At 34.7% G+C, this 19,648-nt stretch overlaps 1 protein-coding gene across 4 annotated transcripts in view; it reads right to left on the bottom strand.

Annotated features, from left to right (window-relative positions):
* LRBA (LPS responsive beige-like anchor protein) overlaps positions 1-19,648 on the bottom strand; it is a 725,807-nt gene that overhangs the window by 23,974 nt on the left and 682,185 nt on the right. For all 4 annotated transcript variants that reach the window (XM_043484720.1, XM_043484733.1, XM_043484732.1 and 1 more), the window contains exons 51-53: positions 18,846-18,908; positions 13,692-13,847; positions 7,355-7,522 (exon numbers count right to left, since the gene is read on the bottom strand). In XM_043484720.1, coding sequence (XP_043340655.1) covers positions 7,355-7,522; positions 13,692-13,847; positions 18,846-18,908 — 387 coding nt within the window. The remainder of the gene's footprint in view (positions 1-7,354; positions 7,523-13,691; positions 13,848-18,845; positions 18,909-19,648) is intronic.

The raw sequence follows: 19,648 nt of genomic DNA, 5'->3' as shown, positions 1-19,648 counted from the left end.
TCCAGCAAGTTCACTTCTAGGTGTAAATGAAAACTAATTCGAGAAGATATTTGCACCCCATGTTCACTGCAACATGGAAACAGCCTAAGCAACCACTGGTGGACGAATGGATAGACGAAATGCTACACACACACACACACACACACGCTGGAATATCAGTCATAAAAAATAAGTAAAGCCTACCATTTGTGGCAATAGGGATAGACGTTAAGGGCATTATGATAAATAAAATAAATCAGACAAAGACAAATACCTTTTATGATCTCATTTATGTGTAGAATTAAAAAAAAAAAAACAAAAAAACACTAACTTCAAAGATAGAGAGAATAGACTGCCAGAGGTGGTTGCCAAAGGTGGAGAGTGGGCAAAATGGGCAACAGTGGTCTAAAGGTAAAGGTACAAACTCACTTATAAAGTGAGTAAGTCTTAAGAATTTAATGTGGAGTATGGTGAATATAGTTAATAATCATGCTCAGTCACTCAGTTGTGTCCAACTCTTTTTGACGCGATGGACTGTAGCCTGCTAGGCTCTTGTGTCTGTGGGATTTTTCAGGTAAGAATACTGGAGTAGATTGCCATTTCCTCCCCCAGGGGATCTTCCCAACCTACGGATGGAACTCACATCTCCTCCGACTCCTGCATTGGCATGTGGCTTCTTTTCCACTGAGCCACCTGGGAAGCTCATTTAATAATATTGTATTGTATATTTGCAAGTTGCTGAGAGTAGATCTTAAAAGTTCTCACATCGGAAAAAAACAGTGTAACTGTGTGGTGGTGGATGTTATTTAGACACTGTGATGATCCTTTGCAGTTATACACATACCAAATCATGATGTTGTACATCTGAAACCCATATAATATTAGCTGCCAACTGTATCTCAATTAAAAAAAAAAAAAGAAACTTCCTGACCCTGCTCACCCTAAGGAAATATAAAGCATTCTCTCAGCTGTAGAAAGTTATAAGCTATGAGAATAAAAGCTAAAAAGCTCAAGAGTCATGAAGACCTGAGCCATGAGAGGCAGAAAGAATTCTAAGGATTTTTTCCTGTCTAATTTGCTCTATGACTCAGGGAACTCAAACCAGAGTTCTGTAACAATCCAGAGGGAGTGGGAAGGGGTGGGAGGTAGGAGGGAGGTTCAAGGGGGAGGGGACGTATGTATATCTATGGCTGATTCATGTTGATGTACGGCAGAAACTAATATAATATTGTAAAGCAATTATCCTTCGACTAAAAATAAATAAATTTAATAATAAATAAAAGCAACAAAACAAAAACCACTTCAAATCTAAAATACAAAGTTTGACCAAACCCATTTGAATGTGAAAAAAATCACTTTTAAAAACAGGGCAACTGTAAAAGAAATCGTCAGGGACATATACTACCTAATTTCATATGGAAGTGGGTCTCTGTTCATGAATCCTCAGGACTATCTAAAGCACAATGTAAGGTACATACGTACAAAGATGTCATATAACTTCTCTAAAGAAGCGAACTCTTTGAAAGTCAATCTAATATGTTGTTCCAGGAGGTCTTCATTAACCATATCCTTAATAGTTCTACAATAATATACATCCCCCATACAACATTTTAAAAGCAGAAGACTCCTGATTTTAGGCTTAAAAAAGGAAGAGAGGGGAGGAAGTAGCTTGAAATTTCAGAGTACATTCAGTCTCAGTTAAATGAAACAAGACACATTCACAGTTTTCTTTGAGAGCCTACACTTCATTGACTATAGAGAATTTGTAGCTTCTAACTAATGGTAATTCCTGCCATTGTTTGAAATTAAATATCCTATCTGAGCATAAAGTATTAGACAATTTTCTTTGGTGTCGCACTATTAAAGTGTTCATATGAAGATACCCAGTTCCAATTTGAGGGCATAAATCATCTGTTCTTCTGTTTTCATATTTATATGGCAAGAACCTATGGGTTGAATGGTATAGTCATTTTTTTCTGCAACTAAACAAGGTAAATAAATGTGATATATTGGCACATCACCCCACCACTCTGCATATGGTGCACATTAAGGCTGTATTCATTTGCCATATGAATATAATTCCTTTTACCACATCTACTATTAGTTACAAGCAGTAAATACAGAGTTGTTTTGCTGGAATGGGAGGGCCTGCATTACATCATGGGGCACCAAACATCCTGGCTCTTCTGGAGAATTTCATAGACATAGTTTTAATGTCACCTGAACTTGAACACTGCCAACATATTGCTTCAAACCACGTTTGATGAATTCTTCAAGGAAAAAGGAAAAATACAGGGCAATCTTAGTGTTAGTGCAATAGCGCAAACCACAAGGAATGTTCTTGATGAGATATATATGGAAGACAAGACAAAGAATCAGGTTGAGTCATTTCCCAGATATAAAAAAAAAAAAGCCGTTTCAAACACTGCTTTCAGAGTAGCCGTGAACAGAAGGAAACTACAGTGAAAATATCATCCAGCTTGGAGGAAACGGTTTCCTCCAACTGCAGCTTACTGAAGACCTGTGATTAATAAGACAAGAGTCCTTCTCATAACAGACTGTCAGGCTTTGTTTCATTAGCTATGTATCGTGCTTATTTTTTCCTTAAATAAAATATTGATGAAAACAGTCCAAATCCAGGTTAGTGCAGGGCGAAAGAAGAAAGAATGTTATTTCTTTTACAAACTCATACAGTTCAACACAGATGTACATATCTTGACATTTGTGAACCATAAATACTACACCACGGGCAATTAAAAACCAAGTACACCTGTTTTAACAGGTACTGATTTTCAGCGCTAGCAAGTCCCCCAATGTGCCCAGCAGATGGCGCTCTATGACACCGACTTCTTGTGTCACATCCACCTATATTCTGGCAAGACAAAGAATAAGGATTTATCGGTAGCTTCAGTAAAGCATAGTAGGCTTTATTATAAAAAGAACATAATTCCTAAATATGTGTGCAAAAATATACATATGCATAAGCACATGCACACAGAGACAACCAGTAAATAAGTCACACCTGGACATATTGTGATACCACTTTTCTTAAAGACTTGATGAGTAGTCTATGTATATCAGTGGTATTTATGGTTACATGGCAAGATCATTCTAAATTCATTAAAAAAAAATTTAGAATGCCTTAAAGTTAGAATTCATTTTTAATTATAGCAGGGATGTCTCATTAGGGTGATACTAGTAAAATTAACAACAGTAGGATTTACGGTAATGACTTAAGTGATTGATGAGAGTGGAACAAAATGAAGTTTTAGACAGAGAAAAAGCAGGGCAGCCACAGCATACAGTACTTTAAAAAACAGCTCTGTGGTCTGTTAGCGCTAGCCTTATGCTTAATAAAACCTTCTTTCTAATTAATGGTGCTGAAATATTCTTAACAGAATCTTGTTATGAAAAAAACTTTGTTTTTTCCCCAGCAGACGCCATTCCTATAAAGGAGAAAGCTGATATAGATTAGCATGTCTGATTGCAAAGAAGAAAAAAATGCCACCTTTCAATCAAATCAAAAACAGAATGTGAGAATGGAAAACTACTTTACTGAAATACTATGCACACCATCTATGCAACATCTCATAGTCAGAGACTGCTTGTTTCTAAAGCTATTGAACGGTGACTTAAAAAAAAATTACTCAGATACCTAAAAATGCTTAATAAGCACTTATGTTTAGATGCTTAATGAGTATTTGATTTCAAGTTTATGATCTAATACAATACAAAAACAGTGAATAACTCTTCTGTGAATTTTCACTTTGATCACAAGATCATTTTAAAGTTTAAAGTATTTAAATGTCAATTGAATGCATCAGGGCACGTTTTCTTCAAAATTTGGAAATGTACAGTCGGGACAGCATTATTGTGAAGGAAAAATGAGTATTCCAGGAAAGCATTTTGGCGGACAAAATCCAGTTTTAAACACAAAGGGTACGAGGGCAAAGAGAGATACGCCTTCATGCAGAAAACGTCTTTCTTTGAAATGTTCTTGGTTAATTTTATTTAAAAAATCCACAACTAAATGGAATCCTATCTTAATTTTTCTTCTCATTAAGAAAACTGCATTCCACAGGAGAGAACTATCACAAGACAATAGAGTCAAAAATGAAAAACTAAAAAAAAAAGAAAAAGAAAAAGAAAAACTATCTGTCATACAGGAAAACAAGGCTTTTGCTGTAAAACCTAGTCAGATTTCATAAAACATGTGCATCCTTTTTAAAGCCTCATGTTATACTATATACAGGTTTTATCCAGTTTGAATTAGCATGATTTTGCCTAAGCAACGTGCTTATTAACACTGGATAACAAGATTAAAAAAAAAAAACTAATAAAGCTATCAACTTTACATACAGCACTAACATTAGATTTGTAGGCAATGCCATAGGCTTAGGACACTAGCAAGTAAAACTACTAGCTTATTCTTATGATTTTTGAAATAAATAAGTTATATGCTTGGATGAGACCTATAAAATGCAGGAAAGGCAATAGTCTAGTTTTTTTTAAAAAATTACCCATTTTCTTTCCAAGCAAGAGAAAAGTCTAAATTCAAAACTTTAAGTTGAGGCCCTGTATGTATTTACAGGCCATGTTGGAGTTATGTATATAAAAGCCTGGCTATTTCTTAAACATCAATTACATTTCATCCAAGAGATACAACACAGAAGTAATCATAATCTAAGATTCTTCATCTGAAAATCTCTGACTTCAGCGGCTGCATTGTGGAGCCATCAATGAGCCACAGGCTTAAAAAATCTGAACCAGCTTGCATGAGTGCTTAAAACCGTTCACACGCGGTACAAATGTCTTTGTTTTTTGTTTGTCATTTTCATTTGAAAAGCTTACACTGGTTTATTCATTTTTCCATTCTAATGTGTGGAAATTCTCATTATATGAAAAAGTGCCTATTTGTCTTTTTCCCAGATTCATCCTTCAAAGTTAAAGCAAAATGCAGTTGGGACATCAGACATTACAAAAGGACCCAAAAGAATGAGGTTCACTGTGAGAAATGTAATTTAATTTAATTTATCAAGAGTCACTACAATTTTCTAAAATTTTTATTAGATGTGCTGTTAAGTTATTCTTTTATTTTTTTTCCTTTCATTACCAGCATTACTAGGAGTTAATGTCCACCACAGTGCAGACAATGAGAGGGTACAGATGAAGTGCTTTATGAAAAATATAACATTATAATATACACTCTAATACCAGCAAGATGGTGTTCGTGTGGTGATTTATTTGCTCTGAAGCATTCTGTGCTTCTGATAACACCTTAAGTCAGTTACTATCGTTGCTTTCATTTTACAGACAAGACAGCACAGCAAAGCATAGAACTTAGCTTTGTCTAACTCTAAACTCCAGGATTTGGTCAGTCCTACTTGATTCATTTTTATAATGTCATGCACATAAAAAATCTTTTTTAGGTTGATTTACAAGGTATTTAAATATATATATTTATCCCTTCTAGAAAAGCTGAATATGTCTAAATTACACTTATTTTAAAATACACTTAAATTTCTGAAATGCAACAACAATTACACATGAAGTGCAGCTAGAAAGCCTTTAAGCTACTTTTCAAAATACCCATTAGTAATGACATAGAGAACATGGTTAGGTCAAGGAAGTTAAAAAAAAAAAAAAAAAGAACAAAATTTTTTTTCATTTGGATTGCTATGTGTGCATGAAACATCTCACACTATTTTAAAGCTAAGTTCTTCCTAAATATTTTCACATAAATAACAAAATGGTATGCTTCTTGTCGATGTCAAATCTAGGTTTGTCTGAGACAGTTTAGTGAATCTCAACTGAGTTCATAGAAACAGGGAAAAGGAAATTGAAAGTAGTTGCTCATCTTAAAAGGCAAGAAAGGAGGATGAACAGAATATAAAGCTCCATAAAGAAAACAACATGAAGTACTTCTCAAAAGAATGTGAAAAACAAAATCCCCTGAAGTTTACAAATTTAAAATTATATATAAATTATATATATACATATATACATATACATATATATATGTAATTATATATAAAACGGAGATGTGTAAATATGTGAAATACACACATGTACACACTAACCTCCCTATATAGGCACACACACTAAAGTTTGCTCTGACTGCTATTACCCATAGCATCAAAGCCTTAAAGTTACTTTTCACATTTAATTTGTGTAGGGAATTATCCATGTTTTGATTAAAATAAGAAATACATATTAGAGGTTCATAAAACAAAAACTTTGATTCACCATCACACCAAACATAATACATACAAAGCAGAAACAGTGTTGGTAAAAATACTTTGCATATACTTCTTTTAAAACTGTACTTGGCTCTTGGGTAAATTTTTTTAAAAGGTTTCACTTTCATACAAATAATATACATTTAATAAGCACAGCTTTAGTAAGTCAATTCAAAATACGATGGACTTAAACATAATCAGGCTGTTTTATAACTTGGGACTGAGTGACAGAAGTAAGCACCATTAGTATTCAGGTCATCAGCAACAACGTGATCCTTCCGTAGCCAAATAAATTGCAACTTGCTTTAAATTAAGAAACTGTAAATATTTAAGAGCAGTTAAAATGTTCTACCTATGAAATAAAAAATATAATGTTATTCTTGCAGGATCTCTTCAGTGCTGTCATAATCATTTTAATTAAATTCTCATTTTTCAGGTGGTCCCTTTAATTGTTTTTTCCTACTTCTTAATGTGTTTTTCTAAAGCCATTTCTCTTCTGCAGCTGTGTGCGATTGGTTTTAATGGTAGCTGCTTCCTTTTTTGCCTTCTGTGAATTACAATTTTAAATGGTTACACATTTTTTGTTTTACTGCCTTCAGCATAGTTTCATAAAGATGTTTAAGGCTGTTGGTGAACATTTTCATTTCCCATTTGAAAAACCAACAGCCAATTTGAATATTCCATATTGGCCTTTTATGACCTGTTTTATCTTTTAATATGTAAATGAAAGCATATTTTTTCTAAAGACTGGTTTGTTTCCATGAAATTATAATTTTTTTGCTCTTTAAAATAGGAATTCAATAAACAATATGTGACTGCTCTTTTACATTATATCTTATTGCTTGTGAATTAAACTCTTCTATTTTATTTGGTGACAGCCATTTCCAATGAAGAACTAGCATTTTCAGATAAGAATAACCAAACACATGAAAATGAGATTTCATCCTTGAATTTGTATTACCATTGGTCACCAAGTGTTAATAACAAGGCTATCTAGAGCTTTCTTAAATTATAACTAAGAAATTAAAATTACTTGATACTTCAGTTTCACTTTCACCATGATGAAATGGGTAAAACCTCACTACAAAATGTTATTATACATCACTTGTAAAAGTTTAGTCATAAATTGTACTTACTGCCCGGGTTATCTCCAATACCACTGCTTTTTCCATTCCAGTACCAGAGCAGAAGGGTTGCGTCACGTGACCCTGACAGAATGTAGCAATTTCCCCCGATATACGACTCCGAACGAGTGAGGCAAGTGACGACATCCCAATGGCCAAACACCACTTGGATCAATTTTCCTGAAACACAAAACAAGTTTCTTTTAAACTGCTATTTTAAAAATTGAAAAAATTTCCAATGATTGTTTAACTTTTAAGAAGATAATGAAGTTGTATTAACTCATATTCTAATAATTCAGATTTTATAATAAAATTCGATCTGGTTCAACCTAAAAGTTTTCTTTGAATAATTAACAACAACAAAAAGAATCAATTGAACAGTGATAGTAACGTTTTTGAAAGACGTATGTTAAAACTATTTCAACTAATATTATTATTTATACATAGCTCCTAGGAATTACAAATGAATTATGTCTACTGATTAAAGCAGACTCAGGAGAACCCTTATTTGGAATCATTTCAAGAATTTATAAAGTTACTCGAAATGATTCGAAACAAAGCAAAACTTAGTTGCCTTTCTGTAAGCACTCTATCACTCAGACCTCACTAATGCAAACCTATCTCTGAAGCAGGAAAGGCAATTTATTTCTTTTTCACTTCTCTGAAGTGATCTACACAAAGACAGTATAAAACCACATCCCAGAGTTTCTGTTTTTCAAATCAGGATTACATGAGCTAAAATTTGATAAAAGGACTAATATATTGTGACTGCAATTTGAGCTAGTGATTCTTTCTTTAATTGTCTGAATGAGGAAAACTCCTGAGGAGAAGGGAAATTAAGATGACAGTTTACCAGTAATGACTGGGGAGGGGGGCCCAGTAAACGCACCATATATCTAGGATGTCAAGCATAGGATGAACTGTTCACATAACAGTGTCAGAAAAAAAGTAAAGGCCCACCTTTTAGATTTTTTGTTTAATCAGATACGGTGTTTGTAATTCAGACAAATTGTCTAAAGAATTAAACAGCTATAGCAGCTCTTCTACTCTACCCCGACCAGCTTCTAGCTAACATTTCTCTCTGAAATGTCTACAGAATCTACAAATTAATGTCATAGAATGTCTACCTTTAATACTCAGCATGAATGCTTTTCTTTTTTCAAATAAGCATTTCGGTGGGGTCATAAAAAATACAATGCAGATGTTCAAGATAAAAACTATTAAGCTGGAAAAAAATTAGTATGCCTAAAAAGTTTATATGTTTAACTTGGAACAGATCATAGCCTATCAAAAGCTTGAGGTCTCAACTAAGTATTGGTATCTATATGTATTTAATTTTTCAAGATAATAAATATAAAAAAGTATTTCCACTAAATTTTTTAAATTATTGATTTAAATAAACCCAAAGCACATTATAAAGTCTGCAAATTTAGAAATAAAATACTGCCTCATCCACATCAGATGGAAAGTCAATTACAGTGTTTTCCCTTGTACATAGTGTTCTGATACTAACTTAAGACCAGATTCACATCAATCTCAAACTGCAAAATTGATAAAGTACACTTTTGTCTCCTATGGAAAAAGACTTTAGTCAAAGCAGGTATTTTAACTAATAAAATGTTAAAAATGTTCACTTCTGAATTTTTCCAACCTTTTAAATTAACACCAGAACATTTCATTTTAAAAATTAACTTTATCAATAAAGAATATAAGAACTCAAGACTTTCTAGAATAAAAAATGGAAAAGAAAAAGAAAATTAAATATTAAAAATATAATAATTTTTTATCATTTCCAATTTACATGAAGAACAAAGTAGAGAGGGTTAGTAGTAAAATGGTTGGAGTTAGGTTACAGGGAAAACCTAACTAAGGATGAGACAGGAGGTAGCTGAATGCACTCTTCCTTCAAATTAGAAAGTGACAGTCGCTCGGACGTGTCAGACTCTGTAACCCCATGGACTATAGCCCACAGGGCTAACCTGTGCATGGGATTCTCCAGACAAGAATCTTCCCAACCCAGGGATCAAACCTGTGTCTTCTGCATTCCAGGCAGACTCTTTACCATCTGAGCCATCAGGGAAGAAGTACTAATTAGAAAAGTGAAAGCTAAATCATGAGTTTTAACTATTGAAAATACTGAACACCCCGTAATGTGATTATGTTTTTGATCACAGAGCATGTACAGTGACTTCTGCCTCAGCCTATACCAAATGCTGAGAGCATGTCAACTATACAAGTGATTTAAATAGGTTGTTTAGAGTAGACTTATTTAAGATTTGACAACCATCAATTCAGTGGGCTGTAGAAGTGAAGATGAGCAAAGTAATACATCTGGGTATGTGAGGTCTGTGGCATAAACAGAAAACGCAAATGCTCCACCACGTACACCAGGAGGCCTGCGAAAGAGCAACTATCTGCTTGGTAACCTGCTTAGTTTCCAGCTAGTGAGAACAAAGTGGAAAGTTTTAGCTGTAAAAGTGGGATGGATGAAAAAGACTGTCAGAATTTCTCAAGACACATAATAATTTGTTACTTCTCATTAATGAAGTCATCATTCTATGTCTACAATGTCCGTGTTAGGAAAATGTATAGTCAGACTGTGGTTTCTTTTTTAATTAAAATTTCCCAGTGTTTTAATTTTTGCCCTTAAAAGTTATCACAGTTATTTTTCATTCAACCAACATTTACTGAGCACCTACCAAGTGCCGAGCATTACATCTTCTTACTTGTATATAGTGGTAGACAGAGAAACAAACAAAAACAGACGTGTAACTGCGACTAGTGTCAACCACGAGAAGAGAGGAGAGAGAGGGGCAGTGGGAAAACAGGAGAGAACAAATCCAGGCTGGGCATCAGGGAAGACTGAGACGAGGGGGTGACGGGTAAGCACGTACATCTAAAGAGTTTCATGTTTTAATACAAATTAACTTCATTCTCCACAATTTATACTCTGGGCTCAACGCTGGAAAACATTATTATTTTTTTTTTCCCAGTTTGCTTTTTCCTGTCTGGCAGCGTTCCTCAGCAATATTTGTTATTGCTATGAGGTGGAGGTTCACTCCTCCTAAATAAATCACACCATATAAATACCTGCTGTTCTTTTTGGTAAATTATTTTCTGATAATCTCATAAGTGTTCCTCAAGCTTTATTTTTTGTTTCCTTTAATACCAGTCCACCTCTCCACACACTAATATCAAATATTACCACAAGCACTAGAATATCCTTTTTTTGACAGAACAAATTTTCTAGTTAATGTTTTATTTGACAGCTGTGCCACAAATAAAAAAAAAAAAAAAAATCCAAGCTCAGGACCCTGCACCACTGAATCTAAAATGTGGCCTGAAAATAATTCCCACTGCCGAGGGAAGGTTTTATTGTTGCCTCTGCTGCTCTGGTGGTGTCTTGAAAACATGATTTATGTTTAAAGAATTTCCTGCTACAACCCTGTTTCTCTCTACCCCCGCCTCCCCACCCCGCCAAATCTAATAAGAGAAGGATTTTTTTTTTTTGGCTTACGTGCCAAAATATAATTGAATTCAACACTTGTGATAGCTCTGCCATTATATATTATTGATCATACAATTTTTTTGTTAAACTTCTCTGCTAAACTTAGGAGAAAACATTTAATATTCTTATCATCATGAAGACACTAACACATTTAAAATTTAAATAATTTTAAATAAAATTTGCATCAGAGTTTGTATTCAAGATAGTAAGAAAGGTATTAGAATGATCATATGAGATTTTTTTCAAAACTTTCCTGGAAAGTATAAATATTTTTGGTATACGTGCTCAGTCCCACTGAAATGAAGTTTAAAATGAGACTACTTTCTTATGAAAGTGTTTTATACATACATGCACTTGTGCATATTTTAAAAAACAATAGAGTAGAAGGCTTTTGGGAAGACAGGAAGGAATGCCATCTAGTTTATTAAGTCTAAAGTAACATGCCAGACATTCTAGGAACCTAGATTTTAAATGGGTAACACTTGTATGAGATAAAAAGGAATAATCACAAAGATGCCACATCTGAGGTCAGAAGACCTCCAATGCCCAGGTCTAGCACCATTACCTATGCAAATTTCAACAATATACTTAACTTTTTCAAACCTTTGTTTCATCATCGAAAAAATGGGCCTAAGGACACCCGTTCGATCTCCTAAGATTACCGTGAGGCTGACACAATATCATATATGAGAATAAAGATATTTTATAAATTCTAGAGAACTGTGTGACTATAAAAATTATTCTATTACGAGTATTATATAAAAGTGAAGTTAGCTTTGGTGGTGATGGTTTAGTTGCTAAGTCGTGTCTGACTCTTGCAACCCCATGGACTGTAGCCTGCCAGGACATGGAATTCTCTAGGCAAGAACACTGGAGTAGGTTGCCATTTCCTTCTCCAGGAGATCTTCCTGACCCAGGAATCGAACCCGGGTCTCTTGCATTACAGGCAGATTCTTTACCAACTGAGCTATAAGGGAAGCCTAAAGGTTAGCTTTTACTTTACAAAGGTTCAAGTAAAAGGTTAAAGAGGTTAGCTTTAATTTACAAATATCAATATTCAGTGTCTTTAAGATGATACAAAATGTCAACAAACTCAAGGCTCAAATGTCGAAACCAAAGACTGACATAATATATGATCCCATTTTAGGACATTCTGGAAAAGGCAGAGATGAAGAGCATATCAGCAATTCTGAAGTTGGCTGAGGTGAGGGAAGAAAGTGACTATGAAGGGGCAACCCAGGGGGTTTCTGGGGATTTTCTGCTACTCTGCATCTTAACTATGGGAGTGGTTACGTAATGGGATACAATGCCCTGAGACTAATGGAACTAAAAACCAAAATAAGGAATTTTACTGTACGTAAATTGAAAGATAATTTTCAATGTATAAAAAACAATCTGAATCTAAAAGAATGTTTAAGAAAACCTTGTGATAGGATGTAACAATTTTAATCTGAAAGTTTGTGAAGAAGGGAGCATAGTTTGAGGTCAAATAACACTAGGGTTGTCGTTACCATAATAGTGAAAGAAAAGGTTAAAATTTAAACTTGAATATTAAGCCAGAGAAAATCTATTATAATAAAAAATAATTTTAAGAAAACCTGTCAATCTCCAATGCATTTTTAAAGAATTTCAGAGGAGTTTTAGGTTCAACAGTAATCAACGTCATAGTAAAAGCCCAAGTAATCAGAAAGACTTGAATGATGTTTTCTTTCTGAACCTACCTCCAGAATAAAGAAGTAAATTATAAAAATATTAGGTCATTGATTCCCTAAAACAAAAATTAAATGAGATCATGTCTAAAAACAACTTCTAGGGTTTATTCTATACACAGTACATATTCAACTATTTTTCCCTACTCTCTCATTGCTAGGTTATAATAGAGTCATCAAAATGTAGCTAGGACAAACTCCCTGAACACCCAAGAATTAATTTTTTAATAACTACACTTACTAAGGCAGGAGTATGGACTCATACACTGTATCGAGATTGCTAACATGACTGAAAGAGGATTTGCTGTAAAATAGTTAATTAATTAGAAATGTCAATTTAAAAAATTTCCTATCCAGAATATTTAATCAATATAATTATTTGTAGATCCTTGTTTTAGTTGAACTATCTACCTCCATGGTATTTAAGTTCTAATGCATTACTATCTAATTTTAATTATTTTAAATATACAACTACATATTCAGTATAAGTTTATGTCATTCTAACAGTTTCTAAAATACTTTAAAGAGACCCCATTAAATTTTTCAATGTTCACAATTGCCTATATGTAAAAATATATAACCATTCATTGGACTGGATATCCTATAATAATAGTGATTTGAATTTGGTTAGTTCCTTAGGGGGTTGCATGCAAATGAATAAGGAGTCAGCTACTTTTCTTCACAATGATGTAGTTTTCAGCAAGATTCAGTGGAACTGGGTGGAGGCAAGATAGCCACTCGCAGGAAACACACTTAGAATTTCCAGGGAAAAAATAACCTTTAAATAATATTAAAGTGGGGAAGTACACCTATAAGTATGTGCACTTGCCATATGATTATGCATGGACATGTACATATGGTATTTACACACCAGGATATGTTTTCAAAATAAATCATTCACTTGTAAGTATGAAGCTTGGGAGACAAACCTACCAAAACCTGCCCCTTTAAAAACATTCTGAAGTTAAGTTATTAATGGATTATAGAATAGATTATTACTTGAAGGGGAAAACTATATTTTACACATTTTAGAATTCTGTAACTTTTACAGGGGAGATGAGAAAGCCTTTTAAGCCTCTTACTGCCACTTGTTGTAAACTTGAGTTCACTGATAAAGAAATGAGGTGGTTACCTGTGTCTGTAGAATAGACGCGGAAACTCTTATCCCAGAAGCCACAGAGGAGGATGTAGCGGTTGTCCGACGTGATGACAAAACACTGGGAATGGACTTGAATGCTTTGGTCTAAGAGGTCAGTGATTTGCCTCCTGTGCATTCCTGTATTGCTGGCTATAAGAACAGAGGGGGAAAAAAAAAGCCTATAAACCCACATGCGCAAAGAAATCCCGTAATTTGTCATGCTGGGGGCTGGGGCCAAGGGAGGAGAGACAACACATTCCAGGATAAGAACATATGATCTTTAGTTTTAAATATAATAATATTTGAAAAGCCACAGGAAAGCAGAATCCGATTGTTGGAAGAATGAGGGCAGCCAACTTCAACAGCTCGGTAAGAGATTCTGCCTAGAGGAAAGAAACAATAATACACTACAATTTTAAAATACGTGGTGTACAATTCTCAGAACATGCTATCTAGCTCTTGGGCAGGACCAAACTAGATTAGAATCTCCAGACTGCATCACAGTTAGGTTTGTGTTTCTGACAATCTCATTACATCTATTGTCATGAGAATGGATTCATGTTGTGACAATCTATTACCTCTAACTTTTTGTCACAAGGAAGAGATATTAGAATTTAAATGTCATATATTTGAAATATTGGAGCATCTTGTACATGTTTGACTTTAACAGGTCTTTAATTTGACCAGATGTGAACTCCCATGTCCCCATTCACAGCCGCACTTGCATGCAAGGAAGGGGTGGGATGACTATTTATTAAGGATACTTGTAATTGAAAAAGTCAAAGCACGGCAGACTGCAACTTTCTTGCTACTTCTGCAAACAACAAAACAAGACAGGCTGGCAGTGTGTTTTCAGAGTTTGCAGGGCACCTGAGATGGGGCCTGTCACAGGCACAAAGTCGGACACAGCATGACATCACAGGCGTGCGAAGAGTAATAATCCTCCAGAAACACACTATCAACCATGTCATTATCAGCAAAGGAATTTTCACAGAGATGACTTCTCTGGCATTAATGAAGCCAACCAAATAGAAAGCTCTGCTGTTCGTGATCTAGGAGTTATTTCATTATCAACTTTCCAACACAAATTATAGCTCTTATACTGTTAAAAAAAGAAAACTTGATCATACTAGAAATCAGAACAAAATGAATGTCTATATCTAATTATTATGTTCTTTGCATCATAACTTTCAGCTTTTATTGGAAAAAAACACTATAGATGCATGATTGATAAAAATTAAAAATATATATCTATGTTATATTCATTGTATGTAATAAGTTAAGACGGCCAATTCAATAGAAGGCTCAGAAACTAATATGGAAGAAAAAAAGTGTTCAAAATACTTCCCAGTCCTCTGCTGGGATACAGAGGGATAAAATATCCCTTGCCCTCATGGCATACAGAACATAGCAAACATATTCACGTGAAATCCTGCAAAATTCTGCTAGTGTCTGACTGTACAACCTAACCACGTAAGATTATTAGATAACTGTTTGTTAATAGGCTTCGTATACTTTGGGGAGATTAATGGCCTAGAAAGTGACACCAGAAGTAAAAAGGGTAGGCCTCTAGTCAGGAATCACTTCCCCCCTCCTTCCACACAAAGGGAAGTTTCTGGCAGGTGAAAAAGCTTTTGTGTATCATAGTGTATCATGGAGAGACATTAGCCTCTCACTGCAGTGAACCTGTGTGATACAATCAAATCTTTTAATTTCAAGAAACCTAGCAACTTAAAACAAGATATATGGTATTTTCTATACTTGTTACTATAGTTCTTCATTCCACATGAAAATTATAAAAATAGCATATTTTTGTTAGTGTTTATATGACTTTCACTTATATGATATATAAACTTTCACTGGTCTTTTTGGCATTATTTCCTGGGAGGACCTAATTTGACAGGCCTGGGCATGTATAGAATTTTGAATTGAATGACTACAAACTCATCAGGGGTAAAGGCAGATGCCCCTTCAGCATTCAGATGAACTATTTTCCAAATAAGTGATTACTTATAACTACTTATAATTTAACACTGCAACCCCTAATCCATCTGTCCATCCATCCACGTAGTCTATATAACCTACCCTACAACTGCCTTTTCTTTATCTCATTGTTTTCTCCAGTAAACCTCACGAGATTCAGTACTGAAAGTATTTTTATTTGATGAAAATTAGGTATATTTGTCTAGATAAGCAGTCTACAAACTGGAGCATGTATACCCTTGGGAGGTGGGGGGTCGCTATAAGATTTCCCAAGGGATACACAGGCACAGATGGTTTTAAGGGAATCAATTTCTGGTTCCACAACTTTCATGCGTTCTCTTGCTTGAAACAGATTTGCCTGAGAACTCTCCTGTGACTTTTCCTTTCTTATCTCCCTTTTTGTTCGCTCTTCTTCCACTAGATAGAATCTTACTAGGGTGCTTTACTCCAGGGTACAAAAATCTCTTGAAAGCCAAATAAGGAGACAATTCAAACTATTGATCTGATGCTAGAAAGTGAATGCCTAGGTATCACATCATTCTGCAGGGCAGGTGGTTTCCAATTCATTGCTTTCAATAAATGGAAGGAGGATCTAATCACGCTGTCAATTGATAGATCATTAAAAATAAGTTTCAGTGATAGATTGTTAAAATGATTATTTAATGACAGACCATAAAAGTAATCCTTAATAATATATCATTCTATGAATTTTGTCACGTAACTCGGAAAGAGTTTTAAGATTTGAATGACATTGTTAAAACAAAACTCTCTCCTTTCCCATCTATCTTCTCATGTGAGTAACACTCCTGAGAGCGTCCATCTATAAGAAACAAAAAACTAGGATAGAACTGTTGACAAATTCTGTCTCTTTCAACAACAAATAATGTTTATCCATGAATACATTAACTACTTAGGGAGACACTCCCATTCATTAAAGCTGTATTTCCTATTTTCAAAAGTATGTGTTGTGTATGTTTAATAGTATTAAAATTTATAATTTATAATTTTAATAAATATGTATTAATATTTTTAATAACTCAATGAGGATTAATTTTTTTAAGCTGGGCATTATGGTCACAGGAATTCTCAACATTTATATTTACATACATATTTTTATTGCTGAAGATTGTTTAATGGGGTAATCACTTTTCTACAGTTAAAATAAAATTGTGTAGGGAAAGCAGAAAGTACAAATTCTAGATGAGAAAAACGTTCAAATGGTAAAAATTTCTTCCAGTGAATTTTTTAAAAACAGAAAAGGTTGACTATCAAGTGACTTTGATATTTAGTGTCTGCTGGATGTACTTAAAATTTTACACACTATGCCAAAAATCATAACCTTTGCAACTATTTAAACTTGTGATGATAATCACATTTAAATTTTTTAGACGTCAACTTAAAAACGTGTGAGAAGATACGTGGTTTTAAATAACTACTTCAGGAGACATGGAACAGTCTGAAGACCAGTGGTCAGCAGGGAAGACTGTGGCCTGGAGGCTGCATCCGGCTTGTGCCTGGGTTTGCATATGAAGCTCTACTGGGCACAGCAACGCTCGCCTCTGTATACGTCATCTGTGGCTGCTTGCTGCTGTAACAGCAGAGTTAAGTAGTTGTGTCTGAGACCCTGTGGCCCACAAAACCTAAAATACTGACTATCTCGCCCTTTTCGCCCATGCCTTCTCTACAGGGTTACCATCTCTGAATTCATTTAGATTTTATACTATACGATATTCATTATCAAGTTTTAAGACAAACAATGATTCTGTACTTCAGAAACCAGGCTCTAAGTGGCACAACAAATGGGTTTTATTATTTTCCTGACTCTTACAACTTTACCCAAGTGGGCATTTAATTTTTTTAAAAAATATATGGCAAATCATACCTACTCAAAGCAAAACAAGATTTAGGAACCAGGGTACTGGTTATCTTTCATATAGACACTTCATTCTTAGATTTCTGCTTGTATTTGGGAAAATGATAAAACACAGTTTAGAGCTTCAGGTTATTTTAGTTCATCTTGATAATTCATCTGCAAATGGTGGCCATTTAACTCTCCACTGAAACAATGGTGTTAGAGACCTCCCCTCAAAAAACAGTGACATATGCACAAGGAACACCTTGAATTTTAAAATAATAAATCCGCTTATTCTTATGTTTTATCTAAAAACTTTATAATACTGACAAGTTCATTTGTGCTGGGGAAATATGACAAAATTACAAGGCAAACACAAACATCCATGCTAGTAGCATACCCCGACAGCAGCATACCCCGACAGCTGGGCAATTAGGTTTTTTATTCTAAAAGTTATTGAACAGCATCTTCAATACCAAGGTGTACCATTCTTAGTGGAGTCACAGTTGAAATCCCCACTATAGGGTGGAAAATGCTAAACTAGAGACTTCAACTAGCCCACTCAAAAAGCACAGCAGCAATTAAATATTCTAAGTTGTCTGCCACAGATGCTCATTTCATCCCAATGGCTCTTTCTGGTCTCCTTTTTCTTTTTTTTTCTCTCTGAACAAATTTAACCTCCAATGGCAATTTATTGGGCTGCAGGACCCTAGGAAAATGAATACAAATATCTTAACACTGCTGCCATTGGCTGGGCGATATATTTCAACTTTGAAACTGCTCTGCAATTGCACATTAATCCCCTCAGACTGAAAGGAGGGTCCAGGAAGAAAGGATTGATCTCCTTTAATGATGAAACCCTGGCACTACAGTTTTATTTTTCTCAACACAGAGCTGCTAAGAACCCACTGTTATTATGAAAATTTCCCTAGCAAAGGAGCTCCATCACATTACTGGTGCACCAATTCATCATAACGTGCCTCGCTCCTGCTCATCAACAAGTCTGAGTGATGAAAAGATCCAATATTATCCTGACAGTACTTCATGCGCATTCTCAATCACACATTATTACAGCATCCATATTAATTTTCAGTGACACGCGTCCTAGGCCTGTTCAAATTAGGCAAACCAACGAGGGGGAGTTGATGAAATACCAGCATAGCCACAGCTCATTGCATTCCAATTTGCATGCAAATGGTTTATCAGGAAAATTCCATTCCCAGCAACCAGCAAGTGAAAAACAACTGTAATCTACACTTCAGGGCCACCATACAGAGCTTAATGAATCGCAAAGAGAGAAGGAAGTGACAGACCTATGAGAGGATCGATTTCCACTGGCAGCTGGTATGGCTGGTCTTGTACAGCACCTTGATGAGCTGGAATTCACAAAAGATAAAAAAAGAGAGAGAGAAAGCATTATTTTTCATATACTGAGCTACAGAAAAATGCTTAAGTCAAATCTCATGTAGAATTGTTTCCAACCTCCAAATCTCTCAAGACAGTTTTGTGAAATTTAAACAACAACAACAAAAAATCCAGGTGCTTCTATGGCTAGCTTATTAAACATTTATTTTAGATTAGTGCTATTCTGAACATGTGCCATCAGCAGTGGCTCCAGTCCTAGGCCATAAGCTATAGCAGATGCTTGACTGGCAACCTCTGATGCCGCAACAAAACAAAATTAAGTGGTAAAGAGCGCTGAAAACAAAATGTGACAACCATCTGCTGACTGTAGCAAATACTAGTTTTTTTGTTACTTCTTAAAAAGGCAGTTTTGAATGCTGCAGCACAAAGGATCCACAAAAATGTCAATTTATGATGGAGAAGGGGAAAGGTCCAAGTCAAAGAACATTCAATGTTTCATCCATCACTTAAATCAATCAATTGAAAGTTGGAATAAAAATAAAGAAAGCTATCTGCAGATAAATGTTTTAGTTAAATGCATTTGGCTGAAATGTTTTCCTGAAGATTTGATTGTGGTGGGAAAAAAACTTTTATTAATATTTAATATTTCCATGGTTTCCATTTAAAAATACTGAGAAGCAAATGAGTAACAAAAATCAATCCATACTAAGGATAGTTTGTTTAATTTTCAAAATGGTTTTAAGGATTCAGA

Source organism: Cervus canadensis, chromosome 1 (assembly GCF_019320065.1).
Source record: "Cervus canadensis isolate Bull #8, Minnesota chromosome 1, ASM1932006v1, whole genome shotgun sequence".
In the NCBI taxonomy this organism is placed as follows: Eukaryota; Metazoa; Chordata; class Mammalia; order Artiodactyla; family Cervidae; genus Cervus; species Cervus canadensis.
This window is presented reverse-complemented; position numbering and strand designations above follow the sequence as displayed.